Source organism: Nerophis lumbriciformis, linkage group LG16 (genome assembly GCF_033978685.3).
Source record: "Nerophis lumbriciformis linkage group LG16, RoL_Nlum_v2.1, whole genome shotgun sequence".
NCBI lineage: Eukaryota > Metazoa > Chordata > Actinopteri > Syngnathiformes > Syngnathidae > Nerophis > Nerophis lumbriciformis.
Genome location: NC_084563.2, coordinates 44206065 through 44228931, shown reverse-complemented (window position 1 = coordinate 44228931; position 22867 = coordinate 44206065). Strand labels below are relative to the sequence as shown.

The 22867-nt window shown below is 44.4% G+C and overlaps 1 protein-coding gene across 1 annotated transcript in view; it reads left to right on the top strand.

The window, feature by feature from the left end:
• The window catches only part of LOC133617283 (potassium voltage-gated channel subfamily KQT member 5-like), a 323477-nt gene that overhangs the window by 200366 nt on the left and 100244 nt on the right, over positions 1-22867 (top strand). The window contains exon 3 of the mRNA XM_061977202.2: positions 22141-22231. Within this exon, the coding sequence (XP_061833186.1) occupies positions 22141-22231 (91 nt within the window). The remainder of the gene's footprint in view (positions 1-22140; positions 22232-22867) is intronic.

Genomic DNA, 22867 nt, shown 5'->3' with positions numbered 1-22867 from the left:
CCATTTTTCCACTAGAATGGTGGGGGATCGAAGAAGAACCTGGCGACGGCCTCTGCTGGTTATGTGATCCTCGCCATTCGTAGGTCATAAGAGTTTCTGTGAGCGGATCACAGTAAATGCATTTTTAGTCAGACACTTTGCTCCACATTTCTCTTTCATATTCACGTACGTGTCGGCTTGGCCCCCTGGGCTGCGAAGAGCTTTTTTTTGATTTTGTAAAATTCTCTGAACCGGAGTGGCGCAGGTCACATTTCTGTTTGAAGATCATTCGGTTTCCGCTGAAACTTTTGATCTATATTTTGGGGACCTTTGGCACTGATAATGTGCTCAAAGAACGGAAGTTTTTTTGAAGGGCGTTTATTCATGTATCAAATATAAAGTGGAATGTGGAAGTGATGTCTGCAGTGCGGTGACCAGAACGTCATTTGAAAGTTTATTCCAGACATCAGTCAATTATTTCTTAACTCTATTTGGTTAATCAAAGATACACTATATTGCCAAAAGTATTTGGCCACCTGCCTTGACTCACATATGAACTTGAAGTGCCATCCCATTCCTAACCCATAGGGTTCAATATGACGTCGGTCCACCTTTTTGCAGCTATTACAGCTTCAACTCTTCTGGGAAGGCTGTCCACAAGGTTGCGGAGTGTGTTTATAGGAATTTTCCACCATTCTTCCAAAAGCGCATTGAGAAGGCCTGGCTCCCAGTCTCCGTTCTACAAACCCCGTTTCCATATGAGTTGGGAAATTGTGTTAGATGTAAATATAAATGGAATACAATGATTTGCAAATCATTTTCAACCCATATTCAGTTGAATATGCTACAAAGACAACATATTTGATGTTCAAACTGATAAACTTTTTTTTTTGTGCAAGTAATCATTAACTTTAGAATTTGATGCCAGCAACACGTGACAAAGAAGTTGGGAAAGGTGGCAATAAATACTGATAAAGTTGAGGAATGCTCATCAAACACTTATTTGGAACATCCCACAGGTGAACAGGCAAATTGGGAACAGGTGGGTGCCATGATTGGGTATAAAAGTAGATCCCATGAAATGCTCAGTCATTCACAAACAAGGATGGGGCGAGGGTCACCACTTTGTCAACAAATGCGTGAGCAAATTGTTGAACAGTTTAAGAAAAACCTTTCTCAAGCAGCTATTGCAAGGAATTTAGGGATTTCACCATCTACGGTCCGTAATATCATCAAAGGGTTCAGAGAATATGCAGAAATCACTGCACGTAAGCAGCTACGCCCGTGACCTTCGATCCCTCAGGCTGTACTGCATCAACAAGCAACATCAGTGTGTAAAGGATATCACCACATGGGCTCGGGAACATTTCAGAAACCCACTGTCAGTAACGACAGTTGGTCGCTACATCTGTAAGTGCAATTTAAAACTCTCCTATGCAAGGCGAAAACCGTTTATCAACAACACCCAGAAACGCCGTCGGCTTCGCTGGGCCTGAGCTCATCTAAGATGGACTGATACAAAGTGGAAAAGTGTTCTGTGGTCTGACGAGTCCACATTTCAAATTGTTTTTAGAAACTGTGGACGTCGTGTCCTCCAGACCAAAGAGGAAAAGAACCATCCGGATTGTTATAGGCACAAAGTTGAAAAGCCAGCATCTGTGATGGTATGGGGGTGTATTAGTGCCCAAGACATGGGTAACTTACACATCTGTTAATTAATGCTGAAAAGTACATACAGGTTTTGGAGCAGCATATGTTGCCATCCAAGCAACGTTACCATGGACGCCCCTGCTTATTTCAGCAAGACAAAGCCAAGCCACGTGTTACATCATCGTGGCAGTCATGAGACGACTGGGTCGCATAGTGATGCGGGTGTGGTTCTCCCAAGGATGCAGACGGCTTCGGACACAGCTTGCAGGTAGGAAAATGATTTATTTTAAATATAAATCATATGATGAATAAACAAAAGACATGCACGTAGCACAAAAGGCAAAACAAAAGGACTAGCGTGGGAGCTAGCAGGAAAAAATAGCATAGCATGAAATCTAAGTAGTCGTTAACAGTTGCATGGGAACAAACTACGAAGCCAGACCGAGTGAGGCCAGGGCAAAGACTAAATAGCCCTCTGATTAGCGCCCGGGCAACAGGTGCGCGTCCCGAACACTAACCAGAGGCAGGTGCGTACAATCTGCCGTCATGGCAACAGAAACAAACTAAACTCAAGGTGCTGAAAACACGTGACACAAACATAAACAAACTCTGATCCGGGCAGCGGATCGTAACAGTACCCCCCCCTTAAAGGACAGATTCCAGATGTCCCTTGACACTAAATAAAACTAGAACCCAAAAAACAAGAAATAGTTCGAGAGTCAAGGGAGGGTGGAGGGAGGATTTGGTGGTGGGTCGCCAGGCCACGTGTCCCCGAATCCACCGGGGAAGAGTCAGGTGGCGGCGGCGAGTGGAACGCCGCTGCCGCAGGCGAGGCGGGCGACCACGGAAAGGCCACATTCGTGGCTGCCGAGAAGGTGGGCGTGAGTGGCGCCAGAAGTTCAGCAGCCGGAGAGTTCTACGACTACGTCTCGGGTGTCGCTGCTGTTTGCGCCACTGGCGTCCATAAACAAACCTCCGAGAGCGCCGCTTGCGCAGCCAGACCACTCGAGGTCGCTGAGACGAAGACGAGGAGAGAGCAGACGTCGCCGTGGAAACAGGAGGAGCCGACGTCGCCGTGGAGGCAGGAGGAGCCGACGTCGCCGTGGAGGCAGGAGGAGCCGACGTCGCCGTGGAGGCAGGAGGAGACGTCGTCGCCGTGGAGGCAGGTGCAGGTTCTGGTACCAGCCGTGGAGCAGGTGCAGGTTCTGGTACCAGCCGTGGAGCCGGCGCTGGTGTGGGTACCAGCCGTGGAGCCGGCGCTGGTGTGGGTACCAGCCGTGGAGCCGGCGCTGGTGTGGGTACCAGCCGTGGAGCCGGCGCTGATGTGGGTACCAGCCGTGGAGCCGGCGCTGGTGTGGGTACCAGCCGTGGAGCCGGCGCTGGTGTGGGTACCAGCCGTGGAGCCGGCGCTGGTGTGGGTACCAGCCGTGGAGCCGGCGCTGGTGTGGGAACCAGCCGTGGAGCCGGCGCTGGTGTGGGAACCAGCCTTGGAGCCGGCGCTGGTGTGGGAACCAGCCTTGGAGCCGGCGCTGGTGTGGGAACCAGCCTTGGAGCCGGCGCTGGTGTGGGAACCAGCCGAGGAACTTGGCATGGTGGAGCTTGGCGTGGTGGAGGTACAGGAGACGAAGCTTGGTGTGTCAGCCGAGGTGCAGGAACAGGTGCTAGCCGAGGTGCAGCTGGAGGTGGCCTAGCTGGCGGTTGTGGCTTAGCAGGCCAAAGGACTGGTGGCGGTGGCCGTGCAGGAGGTTGCGGCTTAGCACGCCGAAAGACTGGTGGCGGGGGCCGTGCAGGAGGTTGCGGTTTAGCACGCCGAAAGACTGGTGGCGGTGGCCGTGCAGGAGGTTGCGGCTTAGCACGCCGAAAGACTGGTGGCGGTGGCCGTGCAGGGGGTTGCAGCTTAGCACGCCGAAAAACTGGTGGCGGTGGTCGTGCAGGAGGTTGCCGCTTAGCACGCCAAAAAAGTGGTGGCGGTGGCCGTGCAGGAGGTTGCGGCTTAGCTGAGCGCAGTTGTGCCACCCCACTAGCACAGTTCCCAGTACTAGCCCCCCCCTCAAGACGCGGATACCAGACGCGCTCTTTGCGGTTTGGAACCGTCTTCAAGGGTGGGTGGGGGGAGGTAAGGAGGGGGGTATACTCCTCCTTTTTAAAATGTTCAAATTGACTGTTAGTCTTCCCAATATCATGGGACTGTAGGGACGACAAGGAGGGAGAAAACAGAGGAGTGGGCGGAGCAATAGTCACTGAGGGCGGAACCAAAGTCACTGGAGGTGGAGTCTGAAAATCAGAATGTGACTGACTAGACTTACACTTAATAAAAATGTCCTGATAATGTCTTATCTTAGAATGAAAATCATTTGGTATTGGCTGACAGAAAGAATTAGAAGATGGAAAAAAAAATTATTGTTCAATGACGTCATCGGGAGTGGGCGGAGTTACCTCTTCGGGGGGCGCCAATGAAATGACGTCATTGTTGGAAATGTCCATGTGACTGACAGCCCAATCAGAGAACTGTTTGGCGAAGTGGTCGATGGGGTTGCCAAACATCTGAGGAGGGGAAGTTTGGGCTGAATGTAGCTTGCTTCGGTCCGGGGGAGGAGTTTGCAGGAGCGGCGCGTCTTGGCGGCGAGGGAAAGACTTCCTGGCCGGCTTCCGTCTTTGACGGCGCGCACAGTACTGCGGTGTAGCGGCGATGTCTTCCGACCAGAGGGAATCGATGGGGATAAGAGAGCCTCCAGCTCCCCACATGAGATTCGACCTCTCCTCCGTCGAATAGCGAAGCGTCTCGGCTTCCATCGCTCGCAACACCATGAGCGTACCTTCGTCCCACTCCTCGTTAGCCGGTGCGGGAGAATTGTCTTCTGCTGGCTTCCTACTGAGACGACTGGGTCGCATAGTGATGCGGGTGTGGTTCTCCCAAGGATGCAGACGGCTTCGGACACAGCTTGCAGGTAGGAAAATGATTTATTTTAAATATAAATCATATGATGAATAAACAAAAGACATGCACGTAGCACAAAAGGCAAAACAAAAGGACTAGCGTGGGAGCTAGCAGGAAAAAATAGCATAGCATGAAATCTAAGTAGTCGTTAACAGTTGTATGGGAACAAACTACGAAGCCAGACCGAGTGAGGCCAGGGCAAAGACTAAATAGCCCTCTGATTAGCGCCCGGGCAACAGGTGCGCGTCCCGAACACTAACCAGAGGCAGGTGCGTACAATCTGCCGTCATGGCAACAGAAACAAACTAAACTCAAGGTGCTGAAAACACGTGACACAAACATAAACAAACTCTGATCCGGGCAGCGGATCGTAACAAGTCATGTTGGAAGAGGAAGGGGCCCGCTCCAAACTGTTCCCACAAGGTTGGGAGCATGGCAAAAATGTTTTGGTATCCTGGAGCATTCAAAGTTCCTTTCACTGGAACTAAAGGGCCAAGCCCAACTCCTGAAAAACAACCCCACACCATATTTCCTCCTCCACCAAATTTTACACTCTGCACAATGCAGTCCGAAATGTAGCATTCTCCTGGCAACCTCCAGACCCAGACTCATCCATCAGATTGCCAGATGGAAAAGCGTGATTCGTCACTCCAGAGAAGTGGCGAAGTGCTTTACACCACTGCATCCCAAGCTTCGCATTGGACTTGGTGATGTATTACTTAGATGCAGCTGCTCGGCCATGAAAACCCATTCCATGAAGCCCTTTGCGTACTGTATGTGGGCTAATTGGAAGGTCACATGAAGTTTGGTGCAAAAAGTAGCAGACATATTTGGCGTTTTGTCTTGCAATATTATGCAAGAAACAACTTTTCTTACCTTCTGGTACCTGCTGATCTGTATTTGGGATCTGTATAAGTCCTGAAAATGCATTGTAGTCCGTGATTTGAGCTATTAAGGGGCCCAATTGTCCAAGTATTGACCTACCAATGGGGAGCGAAAGCCAAAAAATAGGGCAGATCAATGGAGAGATTCTCTACAAAGTGGGTCATCACTATAAAAAAAATAAAAAATACAAAAATCAAAACGGCCAAGTAGATGGACGAGAAATTCACTGTGGACATTTTCAACCGTGGAAAAAGATCAATAGGCTGGCAAATGACACAGATCAATCCTACCAGTGAGTGCTCTGGACATAATCCTCGCCCAGAACGAGGATAACGGGATCCGTGTGAGAGAAACACTCAAATCGAAGCTGTGAAATCTCCTTTGAGGGTGTTCTTGAAAAATGTCATTATTGGCTTTATTTCAACCAAAAAATCTTAGGGTACATTAAAGATATGTTTCTTATTGCAAGTTTGTCCTTGTCATGTCTGTGTAGTCATGTTTTGTTTTAGTCAAGTCATGTTTTGTTTAGTTTAGTTATTGGACTCTTTAGTTTCTGGCTTTTCACTCCCTTGTCGTGTTTCCATGGTTACCCATTAGTTTCACCTGTTCCACGTTTGGACTCATTGTGCACTCTTGTTTGTCACCATAGCAACCCATTAGTTTTCACCTGTCACTTCACGCACCCGTTTCACGTTTTGAGTCACGCACCTGTTTTCGATAATCATGTCTGTAGTATTTAAGTTCATTGTTTTCAGTTTGTCTTCCTGGCGACATCCCGCATTTATACTCTCCACACACCCTTATGACCCTTGCTGCGCTTTTTCATGCCGTTTTTTCATCCACGTAAGTTTTCTTTATTCATGCCATAGTTTGCAAGTTTTGTTTAATTGTTCATAGTTTCTGCCAATGCAAGACAACTTGTCTTTTAGTAGTAAGTAAACAAACACAGGCTCCTAATTTAGTCTGCTGACATATGCAGTAACATGTTGTGTCATTTATCATTCTATTATTTTATCAAAAGTATTAAGGACAAGTGTTAGAAAATTAATTATTAATCTACTTGTTCATTTACTGTTAATATCTGCATACTTTCTATTTTAACATGTTCTATCTACACTTCTGTTAAAATGTAATAATCACTTATTCTTCTGTTGTTTGATACTTTACTGTTATGGTTGGAGGAGGATGGAGTTGACGACACAGACACCAGGGGGCAGTAATCTTCAATGATTTATTATATATATATATATATATATATATATATATATATATATATATATATATATATATATTTAATATATATATATATGTAATAATAATAAACAAAACTAACTAATAACTAAACTAAGGAAATGGAGTGTGACTAAACCCAAGAGTGTATGGGTGAGGCTAAGTGTATGTTACTTCGTGTTGAGGAGAGCGAGAGGAGGGACAAAGCAGGAGGGCAGTCCGTGCACAAGCAAGCCGTCGAGGGCAGGAGAGAAGCCACAAGGTCCGTGTCCAGGCGAGGGTCGAGGGTCGAGGAAGGCAGTCCAAATCCACAAGGGAACAACGGTAGATCACAATGGGCAAGACTCGGGAAGGCACTGTGGGAGGACAACACGGAGGGAAAAACGCAGGCTTGTCGGCTTACGGTTATACAAAGGGTAACTAAGTTCCCGCAAGGATCCTTGGGTCCAGTGGTCCTTTATGGTGCGACAATGTCTTTATTTGTGAGCGCACACACGCTAGGACCACACTGCACGCTATAACTTTTCAGTCTTTATGGCTTTTTCCTTTTGGCAATGTCCATCAACTGTGTCCGTTCACCAGCAACTCCAACTCCAACAACGTGTCTCGGGCCGGCTGCTGCTAATAAAGGCGACGGGTGTTTAGATAACCAGCCCCAGCTGGGCAATCTACTCACCTCATACTTGCCAACCTTGAGACCTCCGAATTCGGGCGGCGGGGTTGAGTTGGGAGGGGGGCAGGGTTTGGTGCTAGCGGGGGTTTATATTGTAGTGTCCCGGAAGAGTTAGTGCTGCAAGGGATTCTGGGTATTTGTGTTTATGTTGTGTTACGGTGCGGATGTTCTCCGGAAATGTCTTTGTCATTCCTGTTTGATGTGAGTTCACAGCGTGGCGCATATTTGTAACAGTGTTAAGGTTGTTTATACGGCCACCCTCAGCGTGACCTGTATGGTTGTTGATCAAGTATGCCTTGCATTCACTTATGTGTGTTTAATAGCCGCATACATTATGTGACAAGCGGTAGAAAATGGATGGATGGATATGTTTAACAAAATCATCACTGCAAACTCTGCTCCCTTGGATTAGAATCGAGTGTGTGCCACGTTTCTTGTATTCTTTCGTCAAATCTTAATCAATCACTCAAGCACTTTGACAAAGAAGGTAAGAAACGCTATTGAATTCAAGAAAGAACTGGTAGCAAAGTGGCGAGCTCCCACGGTATTCTCTGAAAAATGACCATTGTTCCTCGTGAGCCCGGTAATCTGGTGCGACAATGTCTTTATTTGTGAGCGCACACACGCTAGGACCACACTCCACGCTATAACTTTTCAGTCTTTATGGCTTTTTCCTTTTGGCAATGTCCATCAACTGTGTCCGCACACCAGCAACTCCAACTCCAACAACGTGTCTCGGGCCGGCTGCTGCTAATAAAGGCGACGGGTGATTAGATAACCAGCCCCAGCTGGGCAATCTACTCACCTCATACTTGCCAACCTTGAGACCCCCGAATTCGGGCGGCGGGGTTGAGGTGTGGGAGGGGGCCAGGGTTTGGTGGTAGCGGGGGGTGTATATTGTAGCGTCCCGGAAGAGTTAGTGCTGCAAGGGATTCTGGGTATTTGTTCTGTTGTGTTACGGTGCGGATGTTCTCCCGAAATGTCTTTGTCATTCCTGTTTGGTGTGGCTTCACAGCGTGGCGCATATTTGTAACAGTGTTAAAGTTGTTTATACTTGCCACCCTGTGACCTGTATGGCTGTTGACTAAGTGTGCCTTGCATTCACTTATGTGTGTGTAATAGCCGCATACATTATGTGACTGGGACAGCACGCTATTTGTATGGAGAAAAAGCGGACGTGACGACAGGTTGTAGAGGACGCTAAAGGCAGTGCCTTTAAGGCAGGCCCCCCAATATTGTTGTCCGGGTGGATATCGGGAGAAATTCGGGAGAATGGTTGCCCCGGGAGATTTTTGAAATTCGGGAGTCTCCCGGGAAAATCGGGAGGGTTGGCAAGTATGACTCCCCTGCCGCTGGCTTCGAGGCCGGTCCTTACATATTCCCCCTCCGCGGCAGGCCCGCTGACCACGCCCCCCTCCACACCCATTTTTTTCAGCCAAAAAAGAAGAGTTGAGACATTGACAAAGGTGGAAAAATAAGTCTGAATCTGTCCTTGAAAGTTTTTCCCAATGCTGGAGAGGTGACTTTATTTCATGCAGAAAATACAAAGGATTCTAACAACCCTGTGAATTTAGAGACACACGTTGAGCTGGGGGCCTTCCAGAACTGTGCAGCTCGGGCTTTCTTTTACCTCCTGCAGCTCAGCTGATGGATTTTTAATTTGCAGCACTTTTTACACATGCTGACAGCCTGAAAGAGACGGTGAACATATGTGAGACTGCTCTGTGAGCCCTTATCCACTTATTCCAACACTTACCCTAATTGTATTTCTCACTCTTCTCTAACAAGCCCAATAGGACTTTAGCTTATCTTTTGCAGCATAATTGCATGTTCTCTTGAATAAAATCATCCCTGCTTGCCTGGAAAATACATGTCGAAAAATCTGGACTCTAACGTAGTGGTAGACAAATATGGCTTTTTTCAAACGCAAACTGTTAATAATGTTTTCTTTATACAGTAAACCTTTGTTTTTTTGCTGTTAGTTGCTTCCAGGGCTGACTGTGGTAAATTCATTTCTGCAAAGTAGTAATTAATAATTAGGATTTAAATATTTTCACAGCTGGAACATACACTATATTGCCAAAAGTATTGGGCCACCCATCCAAATGATCAGAATCAGGTGTATAAAATCAAGCACTTAGGCATGGAGACTGTTTCTACAAACATTTGTGAAAGAATGGGCCGCTTTCAGTGATTTCCAGCGTGGAACTGTCACAGGATACCACCTGTGCAACAAATCCAGTCGTGTAATTCCCTCGCTCGTAAATATCCCAAAGTCAACTGTATTATGAGAAAATGGAAGAGTTCGGGAACAACAGCAACTCAGCCCCCAAGTGGTAGGCCACGTAAACTGACAGAGAGGGGTCAGCGGATGCTGAAGCGCATAGTTAGTTGCGACAGAGCTCCAAACTTCATGTGATCTTCCAATTAGCCCACGTACAGCACGCAGAGAGCTTCATGGAATGGGTTTCCATGGCCGGGCAGCTGCATCTAAGCCATACATCACCAAGTCCAATGCAAAGTGTCGGATACAGTGGTCGCCACTGGACTCTAGAGCAGTGGAGACGCCTTCTCTGGAGTGATGAATCCTGCTTTTCCATCTTGCAATCGGATGGACGAGTCTGGGTTTGGAGGTTGCCAGGAGAACGGTACATTTCGGACTGCATTGTGCCGACTGTGACATTTGGTGGAGGAGGAAATATGGTGTGGGGTTGTGGAAAAGTGTTCTGTGGTCTGACGAGTCCACATTTCCAAATTGTTTTTGGAAACTGTGGACGTCGTGTCCTCCGGACCAAAGAGGAAGAGAACCATCCGGATTGTTATAGGCGCAAAGTTGAAAAGCCAGCATCTGTGATGGTATGGAGATGTATTAGTGCCCAAGACATGGGTAACTTACACATCTGTGAAGGCTCCATTAATGCTGAAAGGTACATACAGGTTTTGGAGCAACATATGTTGCCATCCAAGCAACGTTACCATGGACGCCCCTGCTTATTTCAGCAAGACAATGCCAAGCCACGTGTTACATCAACGTGGCTTCATAGTAAAAGAGTGCGGGTACTACACTGGCCTGCCTGTAGTCCAGACCTGTCTCCCATTGAAAATGTGTGGCGCATTATGAAGCCTAAAATACCACAACGGAGACCCCCGGACTGTTGAACAACTTAAGCTGTACATCAAGCAAGAATGGGAAAGAATTCCACCTGAGAAGCTTCAAAAATGTGTCTCCTCAGTTCCCAAACGTTTGTTAAAAGGAAAGGCCATGTAACACAGTGGTGAACATGCCCTTTCCCAACTACTTCGGCACGTGTTGCAGCCATGAAATTCTAAGTTAATTATTATTTGCAAAAAAAAAATAAAGTTTATGAGTTTGAACATCAAATATCTTGTCTTTGTAGTGCATTCAATTGAATATGGGTTGAAAAGGATTTGCAAATCATTGTATTCCGTTTATATTTACATCTAACACAATTTCCCAACTCATATGGAAACGGGGTTTGTATATTTGCGTTGCACGTTCTAATAAAATGCTGCATATGCATGGATATGCAGAATAACTAAATATTTTGCCCATTTAACAGATCGCACAAGCTTAGTGGATCATTTTTGTGTGCGCTATCAAACATCTAGTAGATCATGCCCATACTGTTTTTACAACCAGACCATTCTTGGTCCTTAAGGCCCCATCACAATTACACAAGGTGATATTTTTATGGAGGGTATGATCTGCAAACATACCTATTTTCACACTCAGTGGAAATGAACCCATAAAGTCAGGTCAAGGAGGTAATTCACTTATATAGCTGCCTGATTTATAGCCCTGTCTTCATTGCTTATAAAATTGTAAAGATGCGGCCAATAAACTCCTAAATGATGTCACCGATGAGTTTGCAAGGTCTCACCCTTCCACTGAAGACCTCAGTAATCCCAGTTTGGACACATCACCTGTGTTCAACTTTGTTAATGACGTTGGTACACCTCACTCCCTGACACCTTACGTGTTCGCGCTGGACTTTGATTTGACAGCTTAGGCTTGTAGCTCGATGTTTAGCGCTTTCTCACTCTTATTTGGCAAACCCAGAATTACTGCTGACCTGTCTCCGCTCGGGATGGTCTTCTGCTGGCCCCACTATGGACTGGACTCTCACTATTATGTTAGATCCACTCTGGACTGCCCTCTCACTATTATGTTAGATCCACTATGGACTGGACTAACAATATTATGCTAGATCCACTATGGACTGGACTCTCACTATTATGTTAGATCCACTATGGACTGGACTCTCACACTATTATGTTAGATCTACTATGGACTAGACTCTCACAATATTATGCTAGATCCACTATGGACTAGACTCTCACAATATTATGCTAGATCCACTATGGACTCGACTCTCACAATATTATGCTAGATCCACTATGGACTGGACTCTCTCACTATTATGTTAGATCCACTATGGACTGGACTCTCACACTATCATGTTAGATCCACTATGGACTGGACTCACACTATTATGTTAGACCCACTATGGACTGGACCCTCACTATTATGTTAGATCCACTATGGACTGGACTCTCTCACTATTATGTTAGATCCACTATGGACTGGACTCTCACTATTATGTTAGATCCACTATGGACCAGATTCTCACAATATTATGTTAGATCCACTAAGGACTGTATTCTCACTATTATGTTAGATCCACTATGGACTGGACTCTCACACTATTATATTAGATCCACTATGGACTGGACTCTCACTATTATGTTAGATCCACTATAGACTTGACTCTCACAATATTATGCTAGATCCACTATGGACTGGACTCTCACACTATTATGTTAGATCCACTATGGACTGGACTCTCACTATTATGTTAGATCCACTATGGACTGGACTCTCACTATTATGTTAGATCCACTAGGGACTGGACTCTCACACTATTACGGTATGTTAGATCCACTATGGACTGGACTCTCATTATTATGTTAGATCCACTATGGACTGGACTCTCACTATTATGTTAGATCCACTAGGGACTGGACTCTCACACTATTATGTTAGATCCACTATGGACTGGACTCTCATTATTATGTTAGATCCACTATGGACTGGACTCTCACTATTATGTTAGATCCACTAGGGACTGGACTCTCACACTATTATGTTAGATCCACTATGGACTGGACTCTCACTATTATGTTAGATCCACTATGGACTGGACTCTCACTATTATGTTAGATCCACTATGGACTGGACTCTCACTATTATGTTAGATCCAATATGGACTGGACTCTCACAATATTATGCTAGATCCACTCGACGTCCATTGCACCGGTCGCCCCACATCTGCGGTCCCCTCCAAGGTTTTTCATTGTTATCCCATTGGGTTGAGTTTTTTTCTTGCCCTGATGTGGAATCTGAGCCGAGGATGCGCGCAATTTTTCAGGACTTATGCAGATCCCAAATACAGATCAGCAGGTACCAGAAGGTAAGAAAAGTTGCTTTTGCATAATATTGCGAAACAAAACGCCAGATATTATGTCTTACCTTATACACACACCATAATAATACTCCTATGTTGAAGCACAGTACAATGCATCAAGCGGTGCGGCTTCATAGCTTACCAAAGTCGTACTAAAACATTTAAATAGATTTTTGAGCGCCGTGTGTAAAGTTCTATATTTTCAATGGAACATATAAAATGTTGGTGTTTTTTACTTGAGTCACATTGCAGTCTACACATATCTCTTATGTTTGACTGCCATCTACTGGTCACACTTGTTATTTCACCATGTACCAAATAAAATTGCTTCGAGGTCGGTAAGCAAAACCAGAATTATTCCGCACGGGTTATAAGGCGCACTGTCGAGTTTTGAGGATTTTAAAGGCCTACTGAAATGCGATTTTCTTATTTAAACGGGGATAGCAGGTCCATTCTATGTGTCATACTTGATCATTTCGCGATATTGCCATATTTTTGCTGAAAGGATTTAGTAGAGAACATCGACAATAAAGTTCGCAACTTTTGGTCGCTGATAAAAAAGCCTTGCCTGTACCGGAGGTAGCAGACGAGTAGCGTGACGTCACAGGTTGTGGAGCTCCTCACATCTGCACATTGTTTACAATCATGGCCACCAGCAGCGAGAGCGATTCGGACCGAGAAAGCGACGATTTCCCCATTAATTTGAGCGAGGATGAAAGATTTGTGGATGAGGAAAGTGAGAGTGAAGGACTAGAGGGCAGTGGGAGCGATTCAGATAGGGAAGATGCTGTGAGAGGCGGGTGGGACCTGATATTCAGCTGGGAATGACTAAAACAGTAAATAAACACAAGACATATATATACTCTATTAGCCACAACACAACCAGGCTTATATTTAATATGCCACAAATTAATCCCGCATAACAAACACCTCCCCCCTCCCGTCCATATAACCCGCCAATACAACTCAAACACCTGCACAACACACTCAATCCCACAGCCCAAAGTACCGTTCACCTCCCCAAAGTTCATACAGCACATATATTTCCCCAAAGTCTCCAAAGTTACGTACGTGACATGCACATAGCGGCACGCACGTACGGGCAAGCGATCAAATGTTTGGAAGCCGCAGCTGCATGCGTACTCACGGTACCGCGTCTGCGCATCCAACTCAAAGTCCTCCTGGTAAGAGTCTCTGTTGTCCCAGTTCTCCACAGGCCAATGGTAAAGCTTGACGGTCATCTTCCGGGAATGTAAACAATGAAACACCGGCTGTGTTATCTGGCACAACAGTCAGGGGGTGCATTCTACGGCGGGGGTGCGTTATCCGGCACAACACTTGCCGCAATACACCGCTTCCCACCTACAGCTTTCTTCTTTTCTGTCTCCATTGTTCATTGAACAAATTGCAAAAGATTCACCAACACAGATGTACAGAATACTGTGGAATTTTTGCGACGAAAACAGACGACTTAATAGCTGGCCACCATGCTGTCCCAAAATGTCCTCTACAATCCGTGACGTCACGCGCAGACGTCATCATACCGAGACTTTTTCAGCAGGATATTTCGTGCGAAATTTAAAATTGCACTTTAGTGTGTTGCAATGTTAAGATTTCATCATTGATATATAAACTATCAGACTGCGTGGTCGGTAGTAGTGGGTTTCAGTAGGCCTTTAAGTGCGCCTTATAGTCCGGAGAATACGGTACCCATCCTCACTAATGTCGTTGCCACCACAGTGAACATGGCATTAAAAAATAGAGATCGGCGTAATGCATTTTCTTCACTTGTACAGAGACTTTATGGACGCCCTGTATGTTTTATTCATGAAAACATGAGTGAGACTTTGTCTGGGGGAAGTTGATTGTCACTATTCTGTCAACTTTGTTTAAGTGCACAGCGTAGGTGTGCTTGCGACAAAGAGTTTTCTGCTCAACTGACAGCTCCACAATGAATTCCACTCGATAATGTCGGCCAATTAAATTCACATCCGGTGTCTAAAAAAATGTCAACAGAGCTACCCAAAAGCTGTTGATACTTCTTTAATGTTAACCCACTTGGACCTACCAGAAGCTTTTCTCGCCATCTAAAGAAAAGCTCCTTGTAGTTTCCTTGTTGTGATGTCAGCAAAGGTCTTTTTGTGGTCATAAACAACACACCTTGCTCTATTGTAGGCTACGGGGTACGCTACACTAGGGCTATTCCACTCAACTGTTTTAGGGGCCACATTTCCAGAACATTAAGGACCTTCTCCCTTCACCATTATGTTTGAGAACCAGTATTCTCTGTTGTAGATATGTTTTTGGTCTATTTCTTTTGTCAGAGTTACACATTTCAGTAAAAAAAAAATAGCCCTGCTGTCCACTGCAGTGGATGGTGGCCCCTAGCTAAATTGGGGCCCTAAACAGAATTTCATACTATTTGATTCAAACTTGAATGCATATTTTGGACCTAATTGGGAGTTATTTTTGATGAAATAAAAACAAATTTAACACAGTTAAAACATAAAATAGCCAACCTATTTGCCACAGTTCGGGATTAAATGCAGTACAGTGTTTCCCCCACATATATTTGTTAGTTAAGGTGGAGGCTCTCCAGTGGGAAGGGGCTGGGTTGGTGGAACAGTGTAATGTGGCCTGTCGCCACCATCACGTCTCCATCTCATCGCTGCCTTGGGGGGCAATAGACTACAGACTGTGTTGAAGTAGGCCGGCTTCGTCGCGTGAAGAAGCCTACAATTTTTGGTTTTGTTTTCCGCTCCGTATGCTGAATGGCAATATATGATATATATCTTGATATTTTTTCCGTAAAGTAAAAACAAAACACAAAACAGTCCTAGTTACCTGAGATACTAAGTATGTCATTATTTTGACTTAGTAAATATTGACTTACTAAGACAATGTAATGATTAAGTCAAATTAATTAAAATTTAAGACTTTAGTTTAGGCGGTGGCTCTTTGTTGTTAAGGCGGCTGCCTTAACAACAAAGCGCTGCGGGAAACCCTGCAGTACATTTGGCTTAAAGGGGAACATTATCACCAGACCTATGTAAGCGTCAATATATACCTTGATGTTGCAGAAAAAAGACCATATATTTTTTTAACCGATTTCCGAACTCTAAATGGGTGAATTTTGGCGAATTAAACGCCTTTCTATTATTCGCTCTCGGAGCGATGACGTCACAACGCAGTCCAGGAGATTAGTATGGTCTATAGTATCGAACGCTGCACTGAGGTCCAGGAGAACCAGTGCAGCACATTTCCCAGAGTCAGTGATGAGGAGAAGGTCGTTTAACACCTTCAACACCTTAAATTATTATTTAAAGGGGAACATTATCACAATTTCAGAAGGGTTAAAACCATTGAAAATCAGTTCCCAGTGGCTTATTTTATTTTTCGAAGTTTTTTTCAAAATTTTACCCATCACGCAATATCCCTAAAAAAAGCTTCAAAGTGCCTGATTTTAACCATCGTTATAAACACCCGTCCATTTTCCTGTGACGTCACACAGTGATGCCAACACAAACAAACATGGCGCATAGAACAGCAAGCTATAGCGACATTAGCTCGGATTCAGACTCGGATTTCAGCGACTTAAGCGATTCAACAGATTACGCATGTATTGAAACGGATGGTTGTAGTGTGGAGGCAGGTAGCGAAAACGAAATTGAAGAAGAAACTGAAGCTATTGAGCCATATCGGTTTGAACCGTATGCAAGCGAAACCGACGAAAACGACACGACAGCCAGCGACACGGGAGAAAGCGAGGACGAATTCGGCGATCGCCTTCTAACCAACGATTGGTATGTGTTTGTTTGGCATTAAAGGAAACTAACAACTGTGAACTAGGTTTACAGCATATGAAATACATTTGGCAACAACATGCACTTTGAGAGTGCAGACAGCCCAATTTTCATCAATTAATATATTCTGTAGACATACCCTCATCCGCGCTCTTTTCCTGAAAGCTGATCTGTCCAGTTTTGGAGTTGATGTCAGCAGGCCAGGGAAGCTAGGGTTGATATTCTTCTCTTGATCATCTTCGGTGGCATAAGGGATGGTGTGAGCCAAGACATCCAGGGGGTTTAGCTCGCTCGTCTGCGGGAACAAACTGCCGCCATTGCTTGCCGTGCTACCGAGGTCCTTTGTCCCTGAATTGCTCACACACTCCGGCAGATTCAATGGGGGTCTGGCGGCAGATTTCTTTGACTTTATCGTTGGAAATGCATCTGCTTTGAGTGTCGCAGGATATCCACACATTCTTGCCATCTCTGTCGTAGCATAGCTTTCGTCGGTAAAGTGTGCGGAACAAACGTCCAATTTCTTGCCACTTTCGCATCTTTGGGCCACTGGTGCAACTTGAATCCGTCCCTGTTCGTGTTGTTACACCCTCCGACAACACACCGACGAGGCATGATGTCTCCAAGGTACGGAAAACGGTCGAAAAAAGGGAAAATAACAGAGCTGATTTGACTCGGTGTTTGAGAAAATGGCGGATTGCTTCCCGATGTGACGTCACATCGGGAAGCAATCCGCCATTTTCTCAAACACATTACAAACACAGAGTCAAATCAGCTCTGTTATTTTCCCTTTTTTCGACTGTTTTCCGTACCTTGGAGACATCATGCCTCGTCGGTGTGTTGTCGGAGGGTGTAACAACACGAACAGGGACGGATTCAAGTTGCACCAGTGGCCCAAAGATGCGAAAGTGGCAAGAAATTGGACGTTTGTTCCGCACACTTTACCGACGAAAGCTATGCTACGACAGAGATGGCAAGAATGTGTGGATATCCTGCGACACTCAAAGCAGATGCATTTCCAACGATAAAGTCAAAGAAATCTGCCGCCAGACCCCCATTGAATCTGCCGGAGTGTGTGAGCAATTCAGGGACAAAGGACCTCTGTAGCACGGCAAGCAATGGCGTTTGTTCCCGCAGACGAGCGAGCTAAACCCCCTGGATGTCTTGGCTCACACCGTCCCTTATGCCACCGAAGATGATCAAGAGAAGAATATCGACCCTAGCTTCCAAAACTGGACAGATCAGCTTTCAGGAAAAGTGCGCGGATGAGGGTATGTCTACAGAATATATTAATTGATGAAAATTGGGCTGTCTGCACTCTCAAAGTGCATGTTGTTGCCAAATGTATTTCATATGCTGTAAACCTAGTTCATAGTTGTTAGTTTCCTTTAATGCCAAACAAACACATACCAATCGTTGGTTAGAAGGCGATCGCCGAATTCGTCCTCGCTTTCTCCCGTGTCGCTGGCTGTCGTGTCGTTTTCGTCGGTTTCGCTTGCATACGGTTCAAACCGATATGGCTCAATAGCTTCAGTTTCTTCTTCAATTTCGTTTTCGCTACCTGCCTCCACACTACAACCATCCGTTTCAATACATTCGTAATCTGTTGAATCGCTTAAGCCGCTGAAATCCGAGTCTGAATCCGAGCTAATGAAGCTATACCTTGCTGTTTGTTTGTATTGGCATCACTGTGTGACGTCACAGGAAAATGGACGGGTGTATATAACGATGGTTAAAATCAGGCACTTTGAAGCTTTTTTTAGGGATATTGCGTGATGAGTAAAATTTTTAAAAAAACTTCGAAAAATAAAATAAGCCACTGGAAACTGATTTTTAATGGTTTTAACCCTTCTGAAATTGTGATAATGTTCCCCTTTTAAAAAAAACGTTATCAGTCTGTTTTGCCACTTGTGCCAGGTATCAAATTCCAAATGAGCAATAATTTGCAAAAAATAACAACGTTTTCCAGTTCGAACGTGTCATGTTCGGTGGTCTGGATTATGTTTTTGTTATTTTCTGTTTGTTTTGAACTCCAATAGTTCCTGTTTTTTAACGCACTCTTGTTTGTTTTGGTTGCCATGGTGGCATACGATTTTCACCTGCCGCTGGTTTTCGGACGCTCACCTGGCTCTAATCAAGAGACTTTTTAAACCGCCTTTGCCAGTCAGTCGGGCTGGCGACATTGCTCGTTTCATGCCACAGATTCATGCTTGATTCATGCGATACCACAGTTCATGTTGCTCGTTTCCATAGTTAAAGCTATTTGTTTCATGTCACAGTTTAGTGCAGGTTTCATGTCTTTAGTTTCATGTTTTATGTCCAAAGTTTTTGCTTTAGCTTCCAAGTGCGATAGGCACGCTTGCCTTCGGGTTGTTTTCTGTTTTTTTGTACTTCGTTGAGTGTTAGATAATAAGTAGAAAATGTTCCTACTTTCAAGCCTTGTCCGGTATAGTCCGATTGCATCCCGGGAGAACAAGTCTCGCAGTAAGCTGCGTAAACCCCCGCGTTATGACAGAACGTTGTCTTTGTAGTCCATTCAATTGAATATAAGTTGAAAAGGATTTGAAAATCATTGTATTCTGTTTTTATTTACCATTTACACAACGTGCCAACTTCCCTGGTTTTCTAAAACTTCTGCTTTTTTGGGGGGGAATATTTAGGCTTACTGTGCTACTGTATTTGAATGTTGGTCATTATGGTGGTAAATGGAGAGCCAAGTTTTGCTGAGGTTGTACACTGCAAAAACTGAAATTTAAGTAAGATTAAATATCTCAAATATGGGTGATATTTGCTTATTTTCTGTCTGATAAGATCATTCTTCTCACTAAGCAGATTTTATGTTAGAGTGTTTTACTTGTTTTAAGTGTTTTGGTCCTAAATGATCTCAGTAAGATATTACTGCTTGTTGCTGAGATTTGATGACCTATATTGAGTAAAACATGCTTGAAACTATTTTTGTCCAAATGTTCAAAACACACCCAGCAATGGTGCTAAGAAAGGCGGGGAAGAAGAGGGGAAAAGGCGGACAAAATGGTCAAAAGTCCCAATTTTGTCCAAAATACCTCCCCGGGTTCCAGTCCCACGAGTTCCGCCGCCGGCCACACAAGTCCCGGGATGCAAAAAATGTCCAAAACGCACCCAGCAAAGTCCCACAGGAAGTGGGGGAGAAAAGTCGGCAAAAGTCCCCAAAAATGTTGAAAATACCTACCCAGGTTCGAGTCCCACAAGTCCCGCCGCTGGCCGCGCAAGTCCCTGGATGCCCAAAATGTCCATAACACACCCAGCCGAGTCCCACAGGGAGGGGGGATAAAAGTTGGGAAAGTCTGCAAAAGTCCCAAAAATGTTCAAAATACCTACCCAGGTTCGAGTCCCACATGGAACCCGGGTGTGATTTTTGAACATTTTACCGACTTTTCTCCCTTTTCCCCCTGCCTTCCAGCGTTTTGGACTTTTTGGGCATTCCAGAACTTGTGGGACTCAAACCTGGGTCGGTATTTTCAACATTTTTGGGACTTTTGCAGACTTTTCCAACTTTTATTCCCCCTCCCCGTAGGACTCGGCTGGGTATGTTATGGACATTTTGGGCATCACTTGTGCGGCCATACATAAGATTTTATGTTAGAGTGTTTTATTTGTTTTATAGGGTTTTGGTCCTAAATGATCTCAGTAAGATATTACAGCTTATTGCTGAGATTTGATGACCTATATTGAGTAAAACATGTTTGAAACTAGAATATCAACTGTTGCAAAGCTGTGTCATCAACACTCACAAGTATAAAACTACTTTTTTAAAGTAATAATTCTTTATTTCAAGCATGACTTTGACACAATTGTGTCTCATAATTAAAACAGATGACAGCCAAATGGACTTTGCTGTTTTATCTTCAATGAAACAATAGAAAATACATACTCATATAGTAATACAGTTGTTATTAGTGACAATATACTTATTTTAAGGTATTTTTGGGTTCATTGAGGTTAGCTAATTTGACTTGTTTTGGAAAGTCTTGACAAGCCAACTTTTCTTGTTCTATTGGCAGATAATTTTGCTTAGTTCAAATAAAATACCCCTCATTTTTGTATCCTAATGACAGCAGACATTGTACAGTAAGTTATATTTTATTATGTTTGTAGGCTCTCATAAAGTCTGCAGTGAGTAATAATCAGTGATGTAGAAACAAAAAAAGCAAACGTTGTGATGGGTTTTGGAAATTAATGCGCCTTTAATGCTTAAAACTACCAACATATGTAAATATTGTCGTGGACGTCTTTCTCTCGTGGGTCCCCCTGATGCCGACAGATCCTCACAGTAGCCCGGGAGTCTGGTGTTATCAATGTTTTTATTGTGCGCACACACACACGCCAGGACAGTACTTCACTCTACAACTTTTCAGTCTCTTGGTTTGGAAGCACCTCAGGTCTCTCTGGCTCCCAGTCCAACTCCAACTACGTGTCTCGTTCCGGCTGCTGCTAATAAAGGCGACAGGTGATTAGGTAACTATCCCCAGCTGGGCAATCTATTCACCTGCCGCTGGCTTCGAGGCCGGTCCTTACACATCCCTCTCCGCGGCAGGCCCGCAGACCACGCCCCCCCTCCACAATTGTGTTTACATATTAATGTTATTATAAATGTGCCCGTTACTACATGACATATATACTTACATTATGTATATACAACCCTAATGGAAGTGCTTGGATGTTTTTGCGCGGTTGGGAGAGTGGCCGTGCCAGCAACCTGAGAGTTCCTGGTTCGATCCCCACCTTCTACCAACCTTGTCACGTCCGTTGTGTCCTTCAGCAAGACACTTCACCCTTGCTCCTGATGGGTCGTGGTTAGGGCCTTGCATAGCAGCTCCCGCCATCAGTGTGTGAGTGTGTGCGTGAATGGGTGAATGTGGAAATAGTGTCAAAACGCTTTGAGTACCTTGAAGGTGCACAAGTATAATCCATTTACATTTAAAAAATTTAGGGGCTCTATAAGCAGAATTGAATGGCTCCCATAGGCTCCATTGTAAGCAGACTTTTGATCACATTTATTCAATATTTTGAAGGCATTAAAAAAAATAATCTGTTATGTCTTCCATAATGATTGTGAACAAAAATACCCAAAAAAGTGCAGATCCCTTTTTTAACCACTTCATGACTTCCAAGGAACTCAGAGATGATAAAACGCTGACTCAGCATGCAACAATTATTTAGTCATTTTTCACACGCCAAATATTTTTTTTGTTTTTGTTTTTGTTGTTTTAAGAAGATTTTTCTGGGAAAAAAATTGTGTGCGAGAATTGTCAGATATCTCTTCTTTTTCATGAACCACAATTTCACTGCTTGCTCCCTGCAAAGTGTTTTGGACAAATAAACAGAATTAGCCTAACAAAGCACATTATTGAGCTAAAAGTTAGGTTCACGATTCACATTCCGGAAAGAATTAATATGATAAGATCAAAATCTGCACATTTCCAAAATTGTACCTGATTTTACATTTGGTCTGCTTTTTAGGTTTATCTTGGTCTTCAGCTGCTTGGTCCTGTCTGTCTTCTCAACCATTCCAGCTCATCAGGACTTCTCCTCTGAATGTCTTCTCATTCTGGTAAGAACAAAAAAAAAGACCAATGCAAGGAAATAAATAGATCTTCAAATGATCACTTAAAATGGACCAATCACCATTGTCACGTACTATACCGACTGAATCGGAATACTTGCCAATCAACAACAATCCCTATGTGAACAACAACACATAACCTATATCTTTATATTTTTGTGTATTCCAAATTGCAAAAAAAACGCTATCAAGAGCCTTGTGGGTAATGCTTAAAATGACCAAAATATACGTTTTTTAGATGTTTTTATAGAAGGCGTCAGGTTCAAACACTGATGACATCTATTAAACAAGACAAGAAGAAAGGAATTAAACAGACAGAATTACATTTGGCTCAATGAGGAGAAATGCGTGCACCTGTACCCTTGCACAGTGTCACCACGCTCTGACGAAAGATTGTACGCCTCCTCTTTTATTTGGACTTTCTCTGATTACATGGCAACAGATGTTTCTAAGGGAGGGGGGTCGTAAACAGCCAAGTTCAAAGAAAAGGTCGTAAACAGTTGAAAGAAAAGGTCGTAAAACAGTTCAAAGAAGAGGTGCCTGGAGCTTGGGCAGGTCATGCTTTCTCTCCGCTTTGTAGAGCTCGGGTCAAGACAAAATCTTTCTCTGGATTACAATACATCA